At 38.7% G+C, this 19,270-nt stretch overlaps 1 protein-coding gene across 1 annotated transcript; it reads left to right on the top strand.

Moving 5' to 3' along the window:
- The first annotated feature begins 61 nt into the window (after positions 1-61).
- LOC308194172 (uncharacterized protein) lies at positions 62-19,146 on the top strand. Its single transcript, XM_080589693.1, has 6 exons — positions 62-4,698; positions 4,775-5,246; positions 7,998-8,081; positions 8,504-8,598; positions 9,374-9,552; positions 14,383-19,146. The coding sequence occupies exon 6, from the start codon at positions 16,660-16,662 to the stop codon at positions 18,043-18,045; it is 1,386 nt and encodes a 461-aa protein (XP_080445819.1). The 5' UTR covers positions 62-4,698; positions 4,775-5,246; positions 7,998-8,081; positions 8,504-8,598; positions 9,374-9,552; positions 14,383-16,659; the 3' UTR covers positions 18,046-19,146.
- Positions 19,147-19,270: the final 124 nt, after the last annotated feature.

Here is a 19,270-nt window from a genome sequence, read left to right as displayed (position 1 = left end):
TTACTTATTTTTCTTTTCCATGTAGCACGATCAAAGCTTAAAAATTATATATGGTAAAATATCATGCTAAGACTACCCAGTCTTTTTGCTACCCAAAGCAAGGTCATCTATATCTAAATCACTTCTGACAGTTGTTATCAAACTTGTTTATTTAAAAATAATAAAGTGGGTTTACCATCTTTTTAGACAGATTACCCAGTTTCTAAGTATCTTTCCAGCTAGAAAGCTCTAATGTCCAAAGATGTCACTGTGAGCAATGTTATGTCTGCTATTCAGTGACCATTGCTGACATGGAGAACCATTTGTTTTCTTACTCATCACAGCTTTCACACATGCAAAGCATGTTGTCTGAACCCACCCTTAGTCTTCTCTTCCACACATTAGATAAGTCCAGTTTCTGCACTTCTCACTTGTTTGGAATATGTACATCATTCTTTTTACTTCTTCCCAAACTCACTAAGTGGACTAAATCTGCCTAGAAAAAAACAGACGCAACACTCAGACTACAGTCTTACAGAAAACAAGAACAGCAGCAATGGGATTATTTTTTTCATCTAATTTACAAGCTGTTCATGATCATACATGATAGTATGACGCTTTTTGCCAACACAGCTTGATATTGTAAGCATGTCTAAATTACATTCATAATTTCACCTTCCTTCTTTTCCACACTTCTTTGTCTACTACTTGGCAGATTTTATCTTAGAAGTGTTGCTTCACCCCCTTTTTTCCATCCTATTCCTATCCGAGTGTCAGAACGTGGTGTCTGACAGGCTTTTTTCCCCATCGGGCATTTCTCCAGTTTTGCTCCATATGTTAAGTCTGGCCTTCAACAAGTTTGCAACATTTTCCAGCCTGTTGTTATTTACAAATTTAATAAACATGATCGCTTAATTACTCTAAATCATTTATGAAAATGTTGTATGGTATTGGCCTGTACTCTCTTTTTTTTGGAATCTAAAGCAATCTTTTGACTCTGACAGGGAATTAATTGATTGCTCTCATGAGTACAATTTCTCTTACTGTGATTTTATTTAGATTGCATTCTCCCAGCTTATATGTAACATCTGATACAGCTGCTGCAGTCAAGATGTATAATGTGTACCACTCACAAGCCCTGCTATTGCAGAGAAAGCAGGTCAGTTTGACTCAATTTCTTCTTGACAAGTCCTTCTTGACTGTTACTTACCTAACTGTTACTGTATTGTCTCTGACAAGGAAGAGTACTTTGTTCAAATGTTTTTGAAAGAACTTGAATTAAATTGGACATTTATGATTTCCCTGGTTGTGCTTCCCTTCAACTCCTGTATTCCAGGAATAACCCCTATGCCAGAAAATTGCTAATAAACAAAGGATTGGCAGAAACAAAAGACTCTGTTTTCAGGCTCCTCTGCTTTACAGGCATACTTTAATATGCCAGTTTTTTGCCAGTCAGTATTGAGTTCTTATGCCAGCATTTGGAATTGTGTCAGCACTGACTGTGATCTGTTCAAGCAGGACAGAAGGAACAACAAGGGTGCTGGGCACTTCAGTTTATAATGTCATTTTTGTATAGAGACAGATTCTCATTTATTTCCTAACATATTTATGAACACATACAAAAAAACAAGTAACTCGCTGTTTTGCTAGAATAATTACAATTAATTATAATATTTATAAAGAGAGCATGATTTTAGCACCAGTCCGCCTTGACATGCCAATGGAATTGCTCAGGAAGGCTCATCTGTTTATTTTACTGCCTCTAGGTCACCTTCCACATTCAATTGAAGTCTGCAGGTACAGTCTACGCTATTCAATGAAGTATGCTTTTCACTAGTTTATGTTAAGTGAATTAGTAAGGCTGTAGTATGGAAAAACGGTGGAACAATGTTCAACCAGACTTCTCAGGAAGGAGAACCGTGTCTGAATGTGCTTGGACAGTGAACTAGCGTGCTCACACTACTACTTTCTGGGTAGAACGAGCTTTTAAGGAGTGTGTAAGACCAATATTGTACAACAGGTCTATCAGGCCCCAGAGATCCCTACAGCAACTTCAAGGGAGAAACAGAAGCAAGCAGGGTAAGGAAAGGTCAAAAAGTCTACATGCAAGAAACGCGTGAATAAAAACTGAACTAAGCATCAGAAAACCAAAGATAGATTTTTGTAACAGAGCAAAGCTCTGGTGGTAGGCGAAAGGAACAGGGGCGTATGAAGCTGCGTGAAGTTGCATCGAGTTCAGGTCCATCACATTGCAGAAGCAGTACGGTGCCTCCCAGTCACCTTCTGCAGCTTTGCAAGTCACAGTACCTGCTGAAAAGTCAGTGCAGAGGGACCATCATGCAACTGCTGGTCAGCCTGCACCAGCTCTGCTCTGCAATCTGTCCTCAGCTGTGCAAGGAATAAGCAAGCAGTGGTGCTTAAGCTGAATCACTGTGGGACCTAGTTTATCCTTAACCATAACCAAATGCATTAGGCTTTGGCTACCTTTGCACTATCCTGTTTTCTTTGGTGCTGTGAATATCCTGAATTAATATATCTTGGGTTCTTCAGATTTTTATTCACTCTCTTGAGGGATGCTCAATGTTCGTGTTCATACATGATACGATGTTCATACCAGATGGGCCCAGCATTTGATTACTGAATATGATTTGATTACTGGATATGGTAGGGAACAGTTAAATCTATCAGGGCAGGAGCACCTTTAAATTTCCCCCTTTCTACAGAGGGCCAGTTGGCTTTCTGAAACAAACCCCCCAAAAGTTCTCTCCTGTCCACAGAAATTACCATGTATGCAATTTGATGCAGTCCCCAGTCTGTATTGTAAAGCTATCAGATGTGAAAACTTAATTGCTTATTGCTAGCACATTAATTACAATTCTTGTTTGTGAAGGCTCAAGTACTGGCTTTATTAAACGCTTTCTTAGCAGATATTCTATTGGATTTGTCTTGCCAATAGGAAAAAAAAGAAAAAAAGAAAAACACCTCTTTGCAGCTCTTTTCTGTGAAAAATCCCTTATGGTAATGCATCAGGATTTATGGTTTAAATATGTATTTATTCCAAAATATTTTCTCCTGATGTCCACTTGGAATATATTGGATAAATATTCCACTCATTTCTGAGATTTTCTTGTTCTTGAAGTTTTGAGTTTGAAGTAACATTGGTAGTGCTTTCATGTTAAAATGCTGGATTAACAGAGATCTGTTTATAGAGCTGTTTATACACGACAGTCTGACAGCAAGTGTTTAATGAGAGAAAATTCTACAGCTGATACAAATGATCAGGGCTCTGTTTATATCAGCAAAGCTGTGTGTTTTCATATCAATAAAACAGCTGGCCCAGAATGTTCCTTTTTTGTTGTTGTTTAATTTTTTGTATTTGTAGCTGAAGGAAAAAGAAAAAAAAACAAAGTAGAACCAAGATGGAAGAATCATGTTTCTTTAAGAAAACTACAGTTTCACATACTTGTTTGGTCTGTTTAATAATTTCTAATAATATACTTCAACTTGCTCTAATAATTTTTCTCTGATCATCCTTAAAAGTGAGCTAATCTTTAAAATACAGGTAGACTGGGAACTTCCAAATAAGATTTACTTGTTTATTTTGTGCATGGTGTTGGGAACCAGGAAACTCAGTATTAACTTTTTAGATTTCCCACAACTATTTATTACCTTCTCTATATTCATCATCAATTCATTTTCCTGAGCTCAATGCCCTTCTTCCACTTTTTTTTTTATCCCTTCACATTCTTAGTAAAAATGATTATTATCTGGAAAAAAAAAAAATTAAATACATGGACTCCTATGTCTAAATGCAACAGTGAAAACCAGCATTTTATTACCTCTATAGACATTTATATATTTTATCTACATCAAAATTTTATTTTTCAACCAAAATTCAAAGTTGATTTAATACCAGTTCAATGGTCTGACCTGATCTCTGAGTGGTTTTGTATCTGCCATGAAAGTAAAATGACAGTCAAGATGATGCATGCTAGCAATTACTTTTAATTTTTTTTTGACCCCTTACTTTCAAATAGAAGGCTGAAGTTGAATGCAGTATTCCATAAATGCAGTTTGACAGATGGATTCCACTTTCCTCTAGCTAAATATGTAATGCTGGGAGCAAGTGACTGTGAAGTGTTGTATTTTAGCTGAAGAGATGGTTCTTAAATGTTTGATGTTTACCACAGAATATTTGTTTAGAAACCTAGAAGATATCGTCTCTTTCAGCACTGAAGACTTGTGCTTCTTATTGCACCAAAGGACCTGTGTGAGGGCGTAACCTGACAGACAAAATAGGAGAAAAGGAGATGGGACCTAGCAGCCCTGCCAGTATCAGTGATTCAGGCAGTCTGACGCCACCCAGCACCATTTTCAGATTGTTAAGCAACTCCTCGTGATCTTTGTTTTTGTTATTTGTATAGCAGCCAATGCACTTATAATGAAATAAATTATACATAGAGATACATTAGTGCAAGTTATTTGCCTTGTCCTGGTATTTTTCATGCTGTGAGTCTTCTAAAAACATTTTGGGTAGAACTGGGAGACAAACTGTGCTGCTCCCTGGGCCAAGGCATAAAATGGGAAGAAGAGGGTGTTAACTGTGCTAGTTAACGAAATAGAAGAACTGGTGGGAGCAATATCTCTGTGTCCTGAGGTTTGCTGCAGTGAGGGGAGTAACCGAGCTACTCCCACCAAGCCCATAGGCAAGCCTCAAAGGTCATTGTTAACATTCACGGACCAGGGAAAATGATGGTCTCTGGCAGACTGGTCATTTTTTTCTTCTTATTTACAGATGGGAGGGGAGCACTTGTTGAGGACTTGCAAAGCAATAGCTGCTGCCCAGCTGTACTTACACACCTGAGCTTTGATTCGAGCCAAGGGGGAGCCTCAGGAATGCGAAGGCCACAAGCTCCAGGATGACACTTGGGAGGAAGGCTGGTCTGGTACCTCACTGGATAGTAATGTTTCACATCAAGTGGTGCCTTGGCTCTGTAGTTTCCTGTCGACTTTGCGCTCAGTTGAAAGGATGGAATTTGTTGTATAAAACCATGTCATGGCGTGTATTCCTTGAAGCATGCTGTGCCCATCAAGCTCAAAGGAAACAGTTTAGGCTGTCAGCTTGCTGTGAGTTCCCCAGGGATATACTTGCAGAGAGCATGCATAACCTCGTCTTCAACTTCTGTTTCAGATGTTTGTGTCTAGCATTTTTAAGTGAAGTAGTTGAAATTTAGTTCATAAACCCATACAAAGGCTACTATTTTTAGGTAAGTGAAGCTGTATGTAACAAAAATATGTCTGTTTGAATATTTTTAGAAGTTGGCAGTATTTCATATTATTTGGTGTTTATAACATGAACAATAACATATTTTAAAATACTAAATTAAGCACTTGAAACTTGTGGCTCTAGCAACATACACTGCATTTTCTTGCCTTTTGAGAGGCTTGTCACTGCAAACATTTACTGCACTCTTCTGACTTTGTAGACACCGAAGTGAAGTGCTTGCCTTCTGTTTTTTCTTCTCCACTGGTTACATTTATTGTAGCTTAGTGCCTGATGCATTCATTTTAACCTAGTAAGCAACAGTCCATTTGATGAAGTAGTAGTGAATTTCACAAAGAGGAGGATATATACATGTATATATTTATGCATGTACAATTTTTTTTTTTTTTGTGGTATCAATCCATGCTATTCTTTAGCATAGCTTACCTTTTGTTTTAAACTACTTTCATTGAGAAACTGCCAATTTTTCCACATACACTGCACCTACTTTAAGGAAGTAAGTTTTGGCATCAAGACAGACCTGATCCAATTAATAGACTTTTGCCATTTAATTGAGATTTCACCCATGTTTCTCATAATGTGGGTCATGTCAATTTAAGATGCTGCCACAACTCAGCTGTTTGCTACTAACAGACACCTCATACTAACACCAGTGGATAACATTGTGAGGTTTTTATATACTTATGGGCAAAAAATCAGCTATGTTAACTTAATTCTCTGTGAAAAAGTCATGTGAGGAAATTCTGAGAACAGTTTATGGTGCCTCAGTGTAGCAGATCAAGAAGACTGTGTCCTTGCTACTTTGCATCTGATTGTTGTGACAGAACTGCTGTTTCTTAAAAATTATTTGTTTTTCTTTTTGCTTTCCTTTGGTGGGAAGATTTCGCTTTAATTTTTACCTGAAGATAAACACTTTGTAAACATCTATAAATATTTAGTGCCCTACTCAGCTTGCAAAGTTATTTGCTGTTTGTCATATTTAGTCTAATTTCCTTGTCTTTATAGGTAAAAATTAGAGTTTACTAGAAATTCAAACTCTTGGCAGCTTTAAACACAGTTTTGCATATTATTTTCTCTTTGTAAGCTATGCCTTAAATATTGCATGTTAGACATTGCTGCACAGACTTTGTGTTCCTTCATGGTTAGGACTGTTTAAGTAAGGGATGTGTAAAGTTAAATGGTCTCTTTCAGTTTTAAGTCTTTGTAAAATGTCTGTGTGATAATTGGAGCTGAAAACACAAGAAAATATCTGTTCCCTGAGCTTCCATGAGATATGCCCAGACCAGGATTAGGCGAGCTCTTAAATCTATTTCATGAGGGAGAACAGAAACATCATGGTTGGACTCAAGCAGGTGAGCTTCTGTGTAGTTAGAATGCATAAAGAGCTGCTGCACCATGAAATCACTTCTGAAAACTTCAAAGGAAGAAAACATTTCAGCAAAACTATTCCCCTCTGTCATATATTCATATGCTGTATCTTTGTATCCATTGCCAGAAGTATTAGTTTATAGTTTACGGACAACTTGCTCATGGAAGATTATTCAGAATATCAAATCTTAGGGCTGCTGTCAAAGCACTGCAACAGATGTCAGCAATCCAAGTGACTCAATAGTGTATGTTTGTAAAATGCAGTGACCCTAGCTCTGTAAATATTGATATGCGTGTGTATAGACATATAGGGATACACTCTAAATGAGATACTTACAATTAAGAAAGTTCTGGGAGTCATTGCAAGTAGCTGTCTGAAAATGTCAACTCTGTGATTAGCAGCAGTTGAAAAAATACAAGCATGTTAGAAATTATTAAACGGTAAGTGGAGCAACACCACTATTCCAGTGTACAACTTCAGCTCACTGATCTCAAAAATAAATGTACAATAACATTTTTAAAAGTCATAAAGAAACACTATAATTTTCCCTTGTACTGTATAATTCGTTATTTAAGTAGTACTCTTCATCCCGAATTAGAGAACCAAAATGGAAAAATAATATGCCAATAAATTAATTATTGATATGAAGCACATGAATAAGGAATGACTAATTGCTGTATTATAATTCAGGAACAATTGAGCGCACAACAAATTTATCAGAGACAAGGTTTAAATATGAAAGAAAGTGACTTCTCAAAGAAAGCATAATCTACAGTTTGAAACAACTTCTTAGATGTTATATAGCTTAGTGTTACAAATAGGTTGTGAAGTGATTCATGAAAGGCAAGAACATTGCTGACTATCAGTCACAAGTGGTCTGAAAGGAGCCTCTGACTCAAGCCTTTAAAGCCACCTGACTTCCAGAAGGAAGTATTTTGTGCCAGATTTTTTTTAGTCCCAGTCATAACCACTCAAAGACTAATAATTTGCAGACTTCAACTATTCCACTACATGTACAGTACCATTGGTATTCATTTCATTAAGGTGACCATGTAAACTTCTTGTCTGGATTAAGTATATAAGCACCTTTTCAGTGGATTTTTTTAACAACCTGGAGTGTTCCCATACAGTGCAAATGTTAGCTAGAACCGCCTTGTAGTGCTTAAACTAGGCTGCTATGCTATCATTTAAAATCTGTTCACATTGATCAAGAATGTTAAAATAAAAGTCAATCTTAATTTTCCTAGAAACTCAGAAACAGCTTCTGGTTATGGCAGGTTCTGTGTTAGAATAAGTATTTCAAACAGGTGTGTGCAATTCAAACTGTACCATGCCTACAAATTGTTATACTGCTTGTTTCTACAGTATCTGTTGTGGCCTCTCCTTTTTGTTAGTGAACACGGGAAACTTCATGCAAGGAAGATCTTCCATGGACATTTCTCAGTGCAGGTGGGGAGCACTTTTGAGGAGGGATAGTGGCTTTTTTCTGTAACTTTGGACTGTGGTCTGAATGTAAGCTTGTGTTGGCTTGAGATGGTAAACACAAATAAGAGCTTAAGTCATAGGACAAAACTCCAGAAAGCATGAAAAAGAGATAATTGAGAAAAGCAGAAGGAACAAGCTTTTAATTAAGATATGGGAGACAGGCAGGAATTCAATAAGTACGGATGGCAAATCAAGCCAAGAGGAAGCGGTAATAAAATTAAAAAGCAATGAAGCTAGAGTGAGAGTTTCTCATTACCTGGGTTGAGGGGACTTTCAGCAAATTAGCCTGAATCTGGCATATTGAACTGATTAGGCTTCTAATGTAGGGACTGTGTCATGTTGTAGCATAACCGGACTCGGATAAGCTGAGAACCTGTCTCTTCCAGCCTTACACAGCCAGGTGCAGCACACTGAAGGAAGTGCGGTCTTTGTTCACTGCTGCTGTCTGAGGAGGCGTGCGGTACTCACCCCCACTGCTGCGGTATGTCATCACCAGAATTTATCTTCCGAGTTACACAAATAATAATACCATTATTTCTCCTGGCGTCTGTGCTCAAAACCAGGATTTGGCATGAATTCTCATTGCCTTTTAGACACTCCCTTTAGAAATCTGTAGGCAGTAAGGCTGACTAATAATGTTTGAACCTATTAGAGGAAGGACACTGCAGAAAAGCAAAAGTGTTTTGGTCCTCTTATGACTACTTGAATGACAATCTGAAGTAAATTTAATTTGTTTAGAAAAATGTTTTTGTATGCAACTGAAAACTATTCATATTTTAGTAATATTTCTGTCAGATACATAATGGAATTAAATGCTCTGCTTACTTTACCAGGAAAAGAATCTTTCCATTTAAATTAAGTACATCCCTTAACAAAGACTACTAAACTGTTCCATATACCATCAGTTCATTCATTAAGCAGTATTTCACATAGTGTCCCTAACATTATCAGAAAAAAAATGGTGATGGGGGAGAAAAGAATTCTACTACTGATGCTATGATCCAAGCTGCTGCTTTTTAAACACAAGGCTAAACACATGATGAATGCTAACCGTTCATTTGCCAACCTGCCATTTCTTTTAATTCAGACTCTATATTTTCTGTACTTCTGAAGTTGTTTGGCAAAATTTTTAAACATGTAAGTCCCAGCCCACTGTCAGTTCTGGGAAACAGCAAATATATGTCTATGTACCGTACTGGTGCCAGTATGGAGGGATTACTGTGTTTCCCAGAATCTTTACTTCCATTTTAAAATAGGATTTAGAAGCACGTCCTTCAGCTGGAGGGATTCCACAAGAGGAGCCCTGATCTGGATGAGCTGTGTGAGAGACACACCAGTGGATGGAGCTGCAGCCACCCAACTGTGTGCCCACCGAGACATTAATAACAGGGAATGAGATGTGACAGTCTTGACAGGAGATTCAGGTGGACAAAATGTATGTGCCTAAGGAGTTCCTGCGTGGTGGATAGGAGTGTGGGGAAGCGAGAAAATAATTCCCTGAGAAAGGGCTTTGAGGATGCTGTCAAAGTAACTGGGCAGACAGGAAGCAAGAGCTAGGCCATTTTTAATATCTTTGGCTTTGGTCAGGAAATAATATAATCTCTCTCAGAAGCAGAGATGCTTTAAACTCTTCAGTAAAGTATTTTTATTCTGCCAGGACTGCTGTCGGCAGACCTTGGCAGGTGCAGAAGAGAAGGGACGGGCAATCTGCCTGCTCCCGGAGCCGTGCCCCTGCCCTCACCCAGGTGTCCGAGCACCCTTCTTGTACAGAAGCCTGAACAGCTCCTAGGGTCACCATCTGTTTCTAAGACAAATCTTAAAGAGGCTCTTTTATCATTTTGGTTTAATCTGATACCTGCTCCAGTATTTCCATCTGAAACATGGAGAGGGAACAAATGAAGCGGTGCCATGAGAACAAGCATTGTTTTTCCCAACATATAGGAACCTGTAAAACTCAATGAGGAAGTTACTATGATAGAAGTTGTACCTTGAAAACAAACTCATGATGTTTGTTAATAATCAGGCCAGAGCAGAATAACAGTTTCTGAGAGGTGTGGTATATGTTTAAGTAATACATGCTTGTAAAGCACCTTAATGCCATCTCTGTGTTCTTTATAATGCCCCTATTACTTGCAGCGCACTACAAACTCCTGCATGCTGTGCTGATCTCACTGCTCTCCTCTCATTCTGTTACCTCCAGAATAGTTCAGCAGTAAGGATCTTCAGCAAGGGAAAGGTATTCCTTCAGCTGTGTGAGAAGAGCAACCCTTTTCCCTTCCCAGGACAGCTTGCCTTCCTGTGCTTTAATCAAGTAAAATCTCAGTGAAATTGGGTTAAGAAGCAAACAATTACTAGTAACTCTGGTGTGTTAACAGATATAGCTGGAGGTTACATTCTGTTGAATAACATTGCTGAATAACATTAGTTACAAAAACAACCTGGCTGTACGCTAAGTATTTATTTATTACAGCCAGAGGTGTAGTCATCCAGATTAAGCAGCTTCACAAATCTCTGTCTCTGTTATTTTTAGGGCACTAATAAGAAGAAATCTAGCTGCAGTAAAAAGATGAGACAGTCTGTTAAAACCACAATTTAAGTGAGCTGCTAATGGTACAGTTTGCAATCAAGATTACTTCTCAATTAGGCATTTATACACCCTTTAATTTTTCTATTTCACTGCATTAAGCAAGAGGGAATAAGTGTTATCTGCTGCAACACTTATTCTATATTTCAATGTAAAGATTTTTTTGGTCGATTGCAAATAATTATGGTTCAGAGAGTTTATCTCATCATATCTTAATCTGTGCTGAGAGTATGCAAATGGCTAATAATATGAATGATGCAAACCAGAAACATGTGTTTTCACATTTTTTTACATTTTTTACATTTCCCAGATATATTTATCTTCTTTTTGAAATCCATGGAGAAAGAAATGAGAAAAAGTACAAATGTTTATACAGATTTTTATAGAAAGGAAATTCATGTGCTGTCATGATGTGCCTAAGCTGCTTAAATATTCACTCAAATACAAAGAAAACAACTGTCTACATGTCAAAAATAGCAATTTATTAAGCTAAGAGAATGTTTACATGTAACTTACTATAAAATACTGCTACAACTTCAAAAATGTCATGGTGATAGAGAACGTTACTGTAATGTAGTAAATTCAATTATTATCATTAGAGCAAGATATATCAGAAGCTAGAGATGAATAGAACATTCCTATATTATTGTAGTTTTATAAATAATACATGTTAATCATTTTAGGTATTTAGGGATACCACTGCTGGCTGGTACTCCTGCTTCGTGGATGACTTTCCTGAAGGCAATAAGGCCAACCATTTGTGTTTACATGCAGTGTAATTGTATAAAGTGACAACTTTAGAAGTCACATTCAACCCAAGAGCTGATACGGCACCATTGCCAAAAAGGAAGCACTGTGTAAAGATCTGAAATATTCTCATTTCACTGGGATTCTCAGGTGCCATTAGTTGGGTGAGTGCCTGAAGGGCAATGCGCACAGACCCTTGCTGTTATGTGATACTATGTTTTCCTTCAAATTTATTTTCCCTGAATAATGGTATTTTGCCCAGTGGAAGGGCAATGTTCACTAGCTGATTCTGGTATTGTCTCTAACAGAGAAAAATGCTGAATGTGCCAACATTGATTTAGACCTATTAAGATAATGCCATGAATATTTAGAAATAAAATAAAATAAAATGTTAACCTAGAGAGAAGGGGTACTGTAGATTTTCATCCTGAGATAAAAGTGAGCTAGGGTCAAGGAGGCCAGAAAATGATCTCTCATTTCCTTAAATTGCCACAAAAACTGGGTTAGATTTTTCTCAGCAGTGCCAAATAGCAGAAAAACACTCAGGAATAGCTCTGGGAGTGCAAAGATTGAACCGTGTAACATGACCTACTTTAGGTAAATCTTCTTGAAAAGGCAGAGGAAGGGGAAGGAGAAACTTGTTGCCATCTAGAAAAGTTTATTGCCTTAGAGTCTAAAGTATTCAATTTACACTGTGAACTCAATAAGATGCTTATCCATACTGCTTGAACAGAACTGAGAGTGTATCTGAAACTTTTGACTGATTTCCTGCTAGGAAACAGAAGAAGAAGGAAAAGGAGGGAAAAAAAAAAAAAAACCTAATTTTTAGACAAGACTTATTAGAAACAACAGAGAAATAATTGCTGATGGTTAACTAAGAAATCGAAGCAGCTGAAAGCTAATACATGAGCACATGAGGACTGTTCACACTTTAGAAAAGAGTTCTACCTGCAAACAGATCTTGTCTGGTGACTGTGATTAGTACTATACATCATTAATTAACTGTAATAAAGGTGTTGGTAGTATAAACTGGGAAACTCACAAGAGATATGACATTTGAATTTCTGAAGTGTTTGATATTCTGCAATGATCCTAAAAAATAATAAATAAATAAATAAATAAAAAAGAGGATTTCATTCCATCTGTATTTGGCCAGAATTTTATAAATTGGAGGGGTAGATACATCTGAGGTAAAAACAAAGGATTTAAGCAATTAACTTCCCTGCTTCTAACTGGTAGAAGCAGGTGATGCTGGGTGTTGAAATCAACAGAAGAGCCTAACATGCTCTGATACCTCAGAAAATCTTAAGACTTTATACAGAGATAAGTGCTTAAATACCTCTAAAAACTATCCCTTTTCTCTTTTTCAGATCCTAAATCTATTTTGTAAGTGTGATTTATTATGAATATCTGTTTAAATACACTTCAAAATTTTCTGCTTTAAAATTGTGTTTTAGAAGACTGAGAGAGTGACAAAATATCTGATGATAAAATGCTCAATTAAAAAGCTGCTTTTCATTTTTATCTAATCAGTAACTTGATGCCAAATCACTACTATTTTCAGGACACAAAAAAAACTTAAAATAATAGAATTGATTATAGCCTGTCATCACTATATGAACAGCAGTACAATGCAGTGCCATAGCCATGTTATTAGTACATACTGCCTACTCAAAGCAAAAAATAGCAAAATAACTAAAGTCTCTTTCAAACTAAATCTTAAATTTCCTTTGGCATTTTGGATATTAAATTCCTGGTATTAGTCACTACAACTATGTTGTTAAAGAAACAGGAATGTCCCAGAGCAAGTTTTCTAGTTTCCAGCTGTTTTGTTTTCTTTCTTGTACTCAGCATACTCTGTAAAACCTGAAGGGAAATAACCTTGTTGATTTTTTTTTTTTTGCAGTAATAGATTTTCTTGACTCTTAAATCCAAAGAAATAACAGGAAATGATCATGTGAAGAAAAAACAGTATAGTTACAAATGCTAGTTAGCATGTCTATATTATTATTGATACTTCACAAGGAAAACTTTGAGAGTTGTCTGCCTCTTCTGAGGATTAACTGATAAATATTGGCAACCAGGTCAATTCTACTTGAATTTGCCTGCTCAGATAAATGTATAATGGAAAGAAACAACAGCTGCAAGGACTCCTGTGATTAATTATGCTTTTATTATTTTTACTTTAAAGAAAAATACATCGCTTTTCTGAAGCATATTGATACTGAACGTGCTCTGCGTTAGAAAAAACAACCCTGCTAGCCATTAATGGAAAACAGAAGTACAGGGTTTTTCTTTGCTGAGATTATTGTCTTGCCCTGAAGCTAGCTAAAAAGAGTGGTGGAAAGGCATTTATATTGTAAAAGACATTAATATATGGACAGTATTCAGAACGCATCCATAAAACTCAATATTACAAGTACTATTAGCTCATGTTCAATCTTTTCATTATGCTAGATGGAGAAGAGAAAGGTGGGTGAAAGTATCATCAAGGCAGGACATTTTTCTTGGAATACAAAAATAAGTGAAGCCATCAGGTTTTGGAATGGGTCATGAGTTATACATTATATTGCTGGCATTAGTCAGTCGTACTCTCAGGAGAATTGTTTTGAGCATTCTCCATGAAATACCTTTATTTGTGAAATGTACACCCATCTTCTGCCAGAGCTGCTTTACAAACCTTGTGTTTCCTAGCCCTGTCCCCCATCGCAATATTTCAATAGAGGATTGAAATATTGCAAGACCAATAGGTTTTCAATTGTCACATTCATTCTATTTTTAATTCTAGTGATAATTATTATTATTTGAATTCACATACAAATATATAGGCGGTATCAGATATTGCTGTCATCATAACAAATCTATAATTCTTCATGAAATGTCAGTATTTTCTACCCTCCAATGTTCATGAAGGTTTATTCTAATTTTTTGCAGTTACCCAATAAAGCAGATTGAGGCAATATAGGATGACTCCTTTTAGAGGCTGACCTGTGACTGGTGGATATCAGACCCTATTGAATGAAAACATAATGAAATAAATAGGTATGAGGCTGTGTTTTGTGCTGTGGGCAGTATACTGTCTATGAAGAGTTTCAAGAAAGTAGAAAGTGTACTGTCTTATAAATGGTCACACACTGTCAAGGAGCACAGAGGCTATGTACTCTACTTTATAGCCCACTGGCTTGAATTAGTTAAATAACTAATAGTTAAATAACTAGGGAAGATGGGGAAAAGTATCTGCAAAAACCAGAATTTCTAGATAGGTAGTCTCTGAAATTGCTTGCTATCCAGATTGCCTGAGACTGTAGGAGTCCAGTTCTATACCTAACAGGATGACATGGAAATTCCACAAGGGTATGGAAAGGGGAAAACAAACAAACAAACAAAAAACTATTTTTGCTAGCATATATGGAAATTCCTGCTGGCATCAACAATTCATTCTCACATCCTGTAGACCCACTCACGCCCTCACTCACTGAATGTTAAAATGGGGTTTTGATGTATGCAGTACCCATGCAAGTCATTGCTTTGTTTCTAAGGAAACTGTGGTAGGTAACAGAAGGGTAGCTGTGATGGGGGAATCGGGACTGCGTTTTGGGCCATGCTGATGTTCAAATCTGACTGTTATCTTAAGCAGTTGACAACTCCAATATATCTATCATTCAAATGATCATTCACAGATGCTAAGTCAATAAACATGCACTGAGAAGGCTGAAATTTCAGATGTAAAGTTCCCTGTCGATCTAAGTGCTCTGTTTCCATTAATTGACTTTGTAGGCATTCCTTGAAAAACAAATGATTGAAACAAAATGCATTTTGGGGTAAAATAAAAGCAAAAATCAAACTGTCTTCAGCAAAAATATGTCTAAACACTAAGTTTTGACACGTCCTTTCTCATTCGAAAGCATCATCTCGAGAAGAGAATTTGTTAAGCTACTGCCTCTTGCTTCTAAATTTTTGCAAGTCATAGATTCCCAGATGTATTCCTCTACAGGATTTTCCAATTCAATAACTTTAAAATGATCTAGTTCTGCACAAAGCATGAATTTCCAAGGACGTATAAATTACGAGAGCTCTTATAGTGGAAAATATTCACTTCAGGAGATTTTCATAAATAGAACATGAGCACTTAGCAAAAATCAACTGCATTCATGTCTGCTTGAAAAACCTATGTTTCTGATTTTCACCTCCAGTGATCTTTGCCCTCATTTCAGTTGTATCTTTTTTTAATCTTTTTGTTTGTTTTTGTAGGTATGGAATTTGGTTTAAGTTCATTTAAAAGGATGTAGGAGAGTTTAGGGCATCAAAAATGCACTGGAAAGCTGTTGGGATTTTATGTAACTTAGACGCAAATCAGGCTTGTGAAGTAGTGTTGTTTGTTGAGCTTCTGACTGAAGGGAAGCATTGTAAAATCATCTGCTAAGGAAACATAGCATTTTAAAGCTGAAATATCATAATGCAATTCCTGACAAAGAGGAAAGTGTGTGAAATATGCCTTCCAATCTGACTCAGTGTCCTGGTTCCAGTTAGGACAGAGTTAATTTTTCCTCATAGTAGCTGGTAGGGTGCTATGTTTTGGATTAGGATGAGAAGAGCGCTGATAACATGCTGATGTTTTAATTGTTGCAGAGCAGTGTTTACACCAGGCCAAGGACTTTTCGGCTTCTCGCTCTGTCCTGCCAGCGAGCAGGCTGGGGGTGCAGCAGGAGCTGGGAGGGGACAGACCCAGGACAGCTGACCCAAACTGGCCAAAGGGGTATTCCATACCATCTGACGTCATGCTAAACAATATATAGGGGTGGCTGGCCGGGGTGGGGGGCCGGTTGCTCGGGGATAGGCTGGGCATCGGTCAGCGGGTGGTGAGCAATTGCATTGTGCATCACTTGTTTCTTACACATTATTATTATTAATACTATTATCATTATCACTATTATTATTATTATTGTTATTATTATATTCCTGTCTTAATAAACTGTCTTTATCTCAACTCACAGGCTTCACTTTCCCGTTTCTCTCCCCCATCCCAGAGAGGGAGGGGGGAGGGTGAGCGAACGGCTGTGTGGTGTTTAGCTGCCAGCCGGGTTAAACCACAACAGCCCTTTTGGCGCCCAACGTGGGGCTCGAAGGGTTGAGATATCGACAAATTTGACCAGAGTGTGTTAAACTAAAATTGGTATAAGTATTGGACCTGCTTAATAGTTGCTAGTCACGATGTTGATTGCCTTAATCTCCAGTCTGCTGTGCCTGTTTTCCAAATTGAGTTTTATAGCGCGTTACTTTCTGTATGTGCTCCCTGTTGCACTGTTTATCCTTTCCGGGCCCTGGTTTAAGATTGTTATGGTACTGTGCGGTGTAACAATGGCTTATGAAATGATGAAATATCTGATCACGACTCTAACCTGGTATTTGTACTCAGCACTGACGTTGACTCTATACTTTGGAAACCATATCTTGGAAACTATTAGCAATTACACCTATTGCCTGTTTTCGTTAGGGAGCCAATCTGTGAAGGGGACAGGGGAAGACATGTTTCCCTACCTGTTCACTCTCCCTTTCTCCTTCACCACCCTCTTATCCCCCGAGCTAGTTACGGTGGTTCTCCGAGATGCTGAATATCCTTGGGATACTCAGACCAGCCTGCTCTTGTTGTTATGTCTCCTGAATGCGCTTCAGGTTTTGTTGAGGGTTAAACAACTACTTAGGAATCTCATCCGGAGATCTGTCTTGAGGCGGGATAGTTGCGAGTGGCAGGGAGTGTGGGAGGATATGGGCAGGTTTCTAGAGCAGTGGTCACCTCCAGTGTTTTGGACATTCACCCCTGAACAACTGCAAAATCCTAAAAAGCTGGCAGAATGCTTGAAAAAAAGGTGTCATGACTCTGGCAGTTCCAAAGTGACACAAATCACTGTAGCGTGCTGGGGTCTGGCTTGTGCCTATCGAGCTGCAATTGATGCTACTAGCAACCTAGCTCCAGCCCCTGCAGCAGCTCCAGCTCCTGCAGCTGCTCCCACTCCTGTGTCTGGGTCAGAGAAACGAGCTGTAGCAGTGCAAGTTGACCCCGCAGAGGGTATTCCAACCCCTGTGGCAGACCCTGTGTCTGGGTCACAGAAACGAGCTGTAGCAGTGCAAGTTGACCCTGTAGACAAGGTGAAAAAATGGTATAGAGACTCAGGTCGTTTAGAACGCAGACAGTCTTCTGCGAAGTCTGGGCATAGTGAAGACGAGGCTAGGCCATCAAAGGTGCAGGAGACTGAAGATGAGGATGGGGATGTCGAAAAAGCAACAGTAACTACCCGGACTCTATACCAGCGTGAGCTACGAGATGTGCGAAAAGATTTTGGTCGCTGTATAGGCGAGCAGCTTGTCACCTGGCTGCTCCGGTGCTGGGACACGGGAGCCAATTATGTGGAATTAGAGGGCAAGGAAGCCAGGCGGCTGGGATCCCTTGCTAGGGACGCATGTATTGACAAAGCAATTGGAGATGGAGCACGATCTCGTAGCCTCTGGAGGCGTCTCCTGTCAGCTGTGCAGGAAAGGTATCCCTTCAAGGAAGAACTTGTATGTCTACCAGGCAAATGCACCACCATGGAGAAGTGAATTCAGTACCTGAGGGAATTGGCCATAGGGGAAGTAATTTATAAGGACCTAGACGACGCACAAACATCCACAGATCCAGATGCAGTCCAGTGTACACCACCCATGTGGCGGAAGTTTGTACGGAGTGCACCATCATCATATGCCAGCTCATTGGCAATACTAACCTGGAAAGAGGAGGAGAATCCCACAGTGAATGAAGTGACTAAAATACTCCGGCAGTACGAAGGAAATCTCTCCTCTTCCCTACAGGCCTGTGTCTCGGCTGTGGAGAAACTCTCTGAAGAGGTCCACCAACTTAAAGAGAATTTATCTTCCCCTCCACCTGAACGAACCAGTGTCCACCAGCTAAAAGAGAATGCTTTGGAGAAACTTTCTGAAAAGATCCACCAACTTGAAGAGAGATTATTTTCCTCCCCACCTGTACAAACCAGTGTCTCAGCTATTAGGGGTAAACGTTCATCTATGCAAGGAAGACAATATGGTGGGCACACACACCGCGCCACCCTGTGGTTTTACCTACGTGACCATGGAGAGGACATGAGAAAATGGGATGGAAAATCTACTGCGACCCTAGAGGCACGGGTACGTGAATTGCAAAAGAATGGGGAGGTCCGGTGTGTACCTCAAGGGGATTTAATACTGGGTGAGAATAGCTCATGAGTTGAATTGTAGTATGTTAATTATTATATAATACTGTATGTCATCACTACCATGATTGCTATATATCATAGATGAAAATGGTGATTAATTACAAGGTATTGGAAAGAGTGTAACCTGAGCATGACATAAATGATATGGAATAAGGGGTGGATAACTGTCCTGGTTCCAGTTAGGACAGAGTTAATTTTTCCTCATAGTAGGTGGTAGGGTGCTATGTTTTGGATTAGGATGAGAAGAGCGCTGATAACATGCTGATGTTTTAATTGTTGCAGAGCAGTGTTTACACCAGGCCAAGGACTTTTCGGCTTCTCGCTCTGTCCTGCCAGCGAGCAGGCTGGGGGTGCAGCAGGAGCTGGGAGGGGACAGACCCAGGACAGCTGACCCAAACTGGCCAAAGGGGTATTCCATACCATCTGACGTCATGCTAAACAATATATAGGGGTGGCTGGCCGGGGTGGGGGGGGCCGGCTGCTCGGGGATAGGCTGGGCATCGGTCAGCGGGTGGTGAGCAATTGCATTGTGCATCACTTGTTTTCTTACACATTATTATTATTAATACTATTAT

Source organism: Anser brachyrhynchus (genome assembly GCF_964034855.1).
Source record: "Anser brachyrhynchus genome assembly, chromosome: 4".
Lineage (NCBI taxonomy): Eukaryota > Metazoa > Chordata > Aves > Anseriformes > Anatidae > Anser > Anser brachyrhynchus.
Note: the sequence above shows the minus strand (reverse complement) of the source record. Positions and strands in the feature narration are given on the sequence as shown.

Excerpts from the sequence above, each read along its gene's own strand:
- LOC308194172 (XM_080589693.1), top strand. The coding sequence starts at position 16,660 with ATGTTGATTGCCTTAATCTCCAGTCTGCTGTGCCTGTTTTCCAAATTG.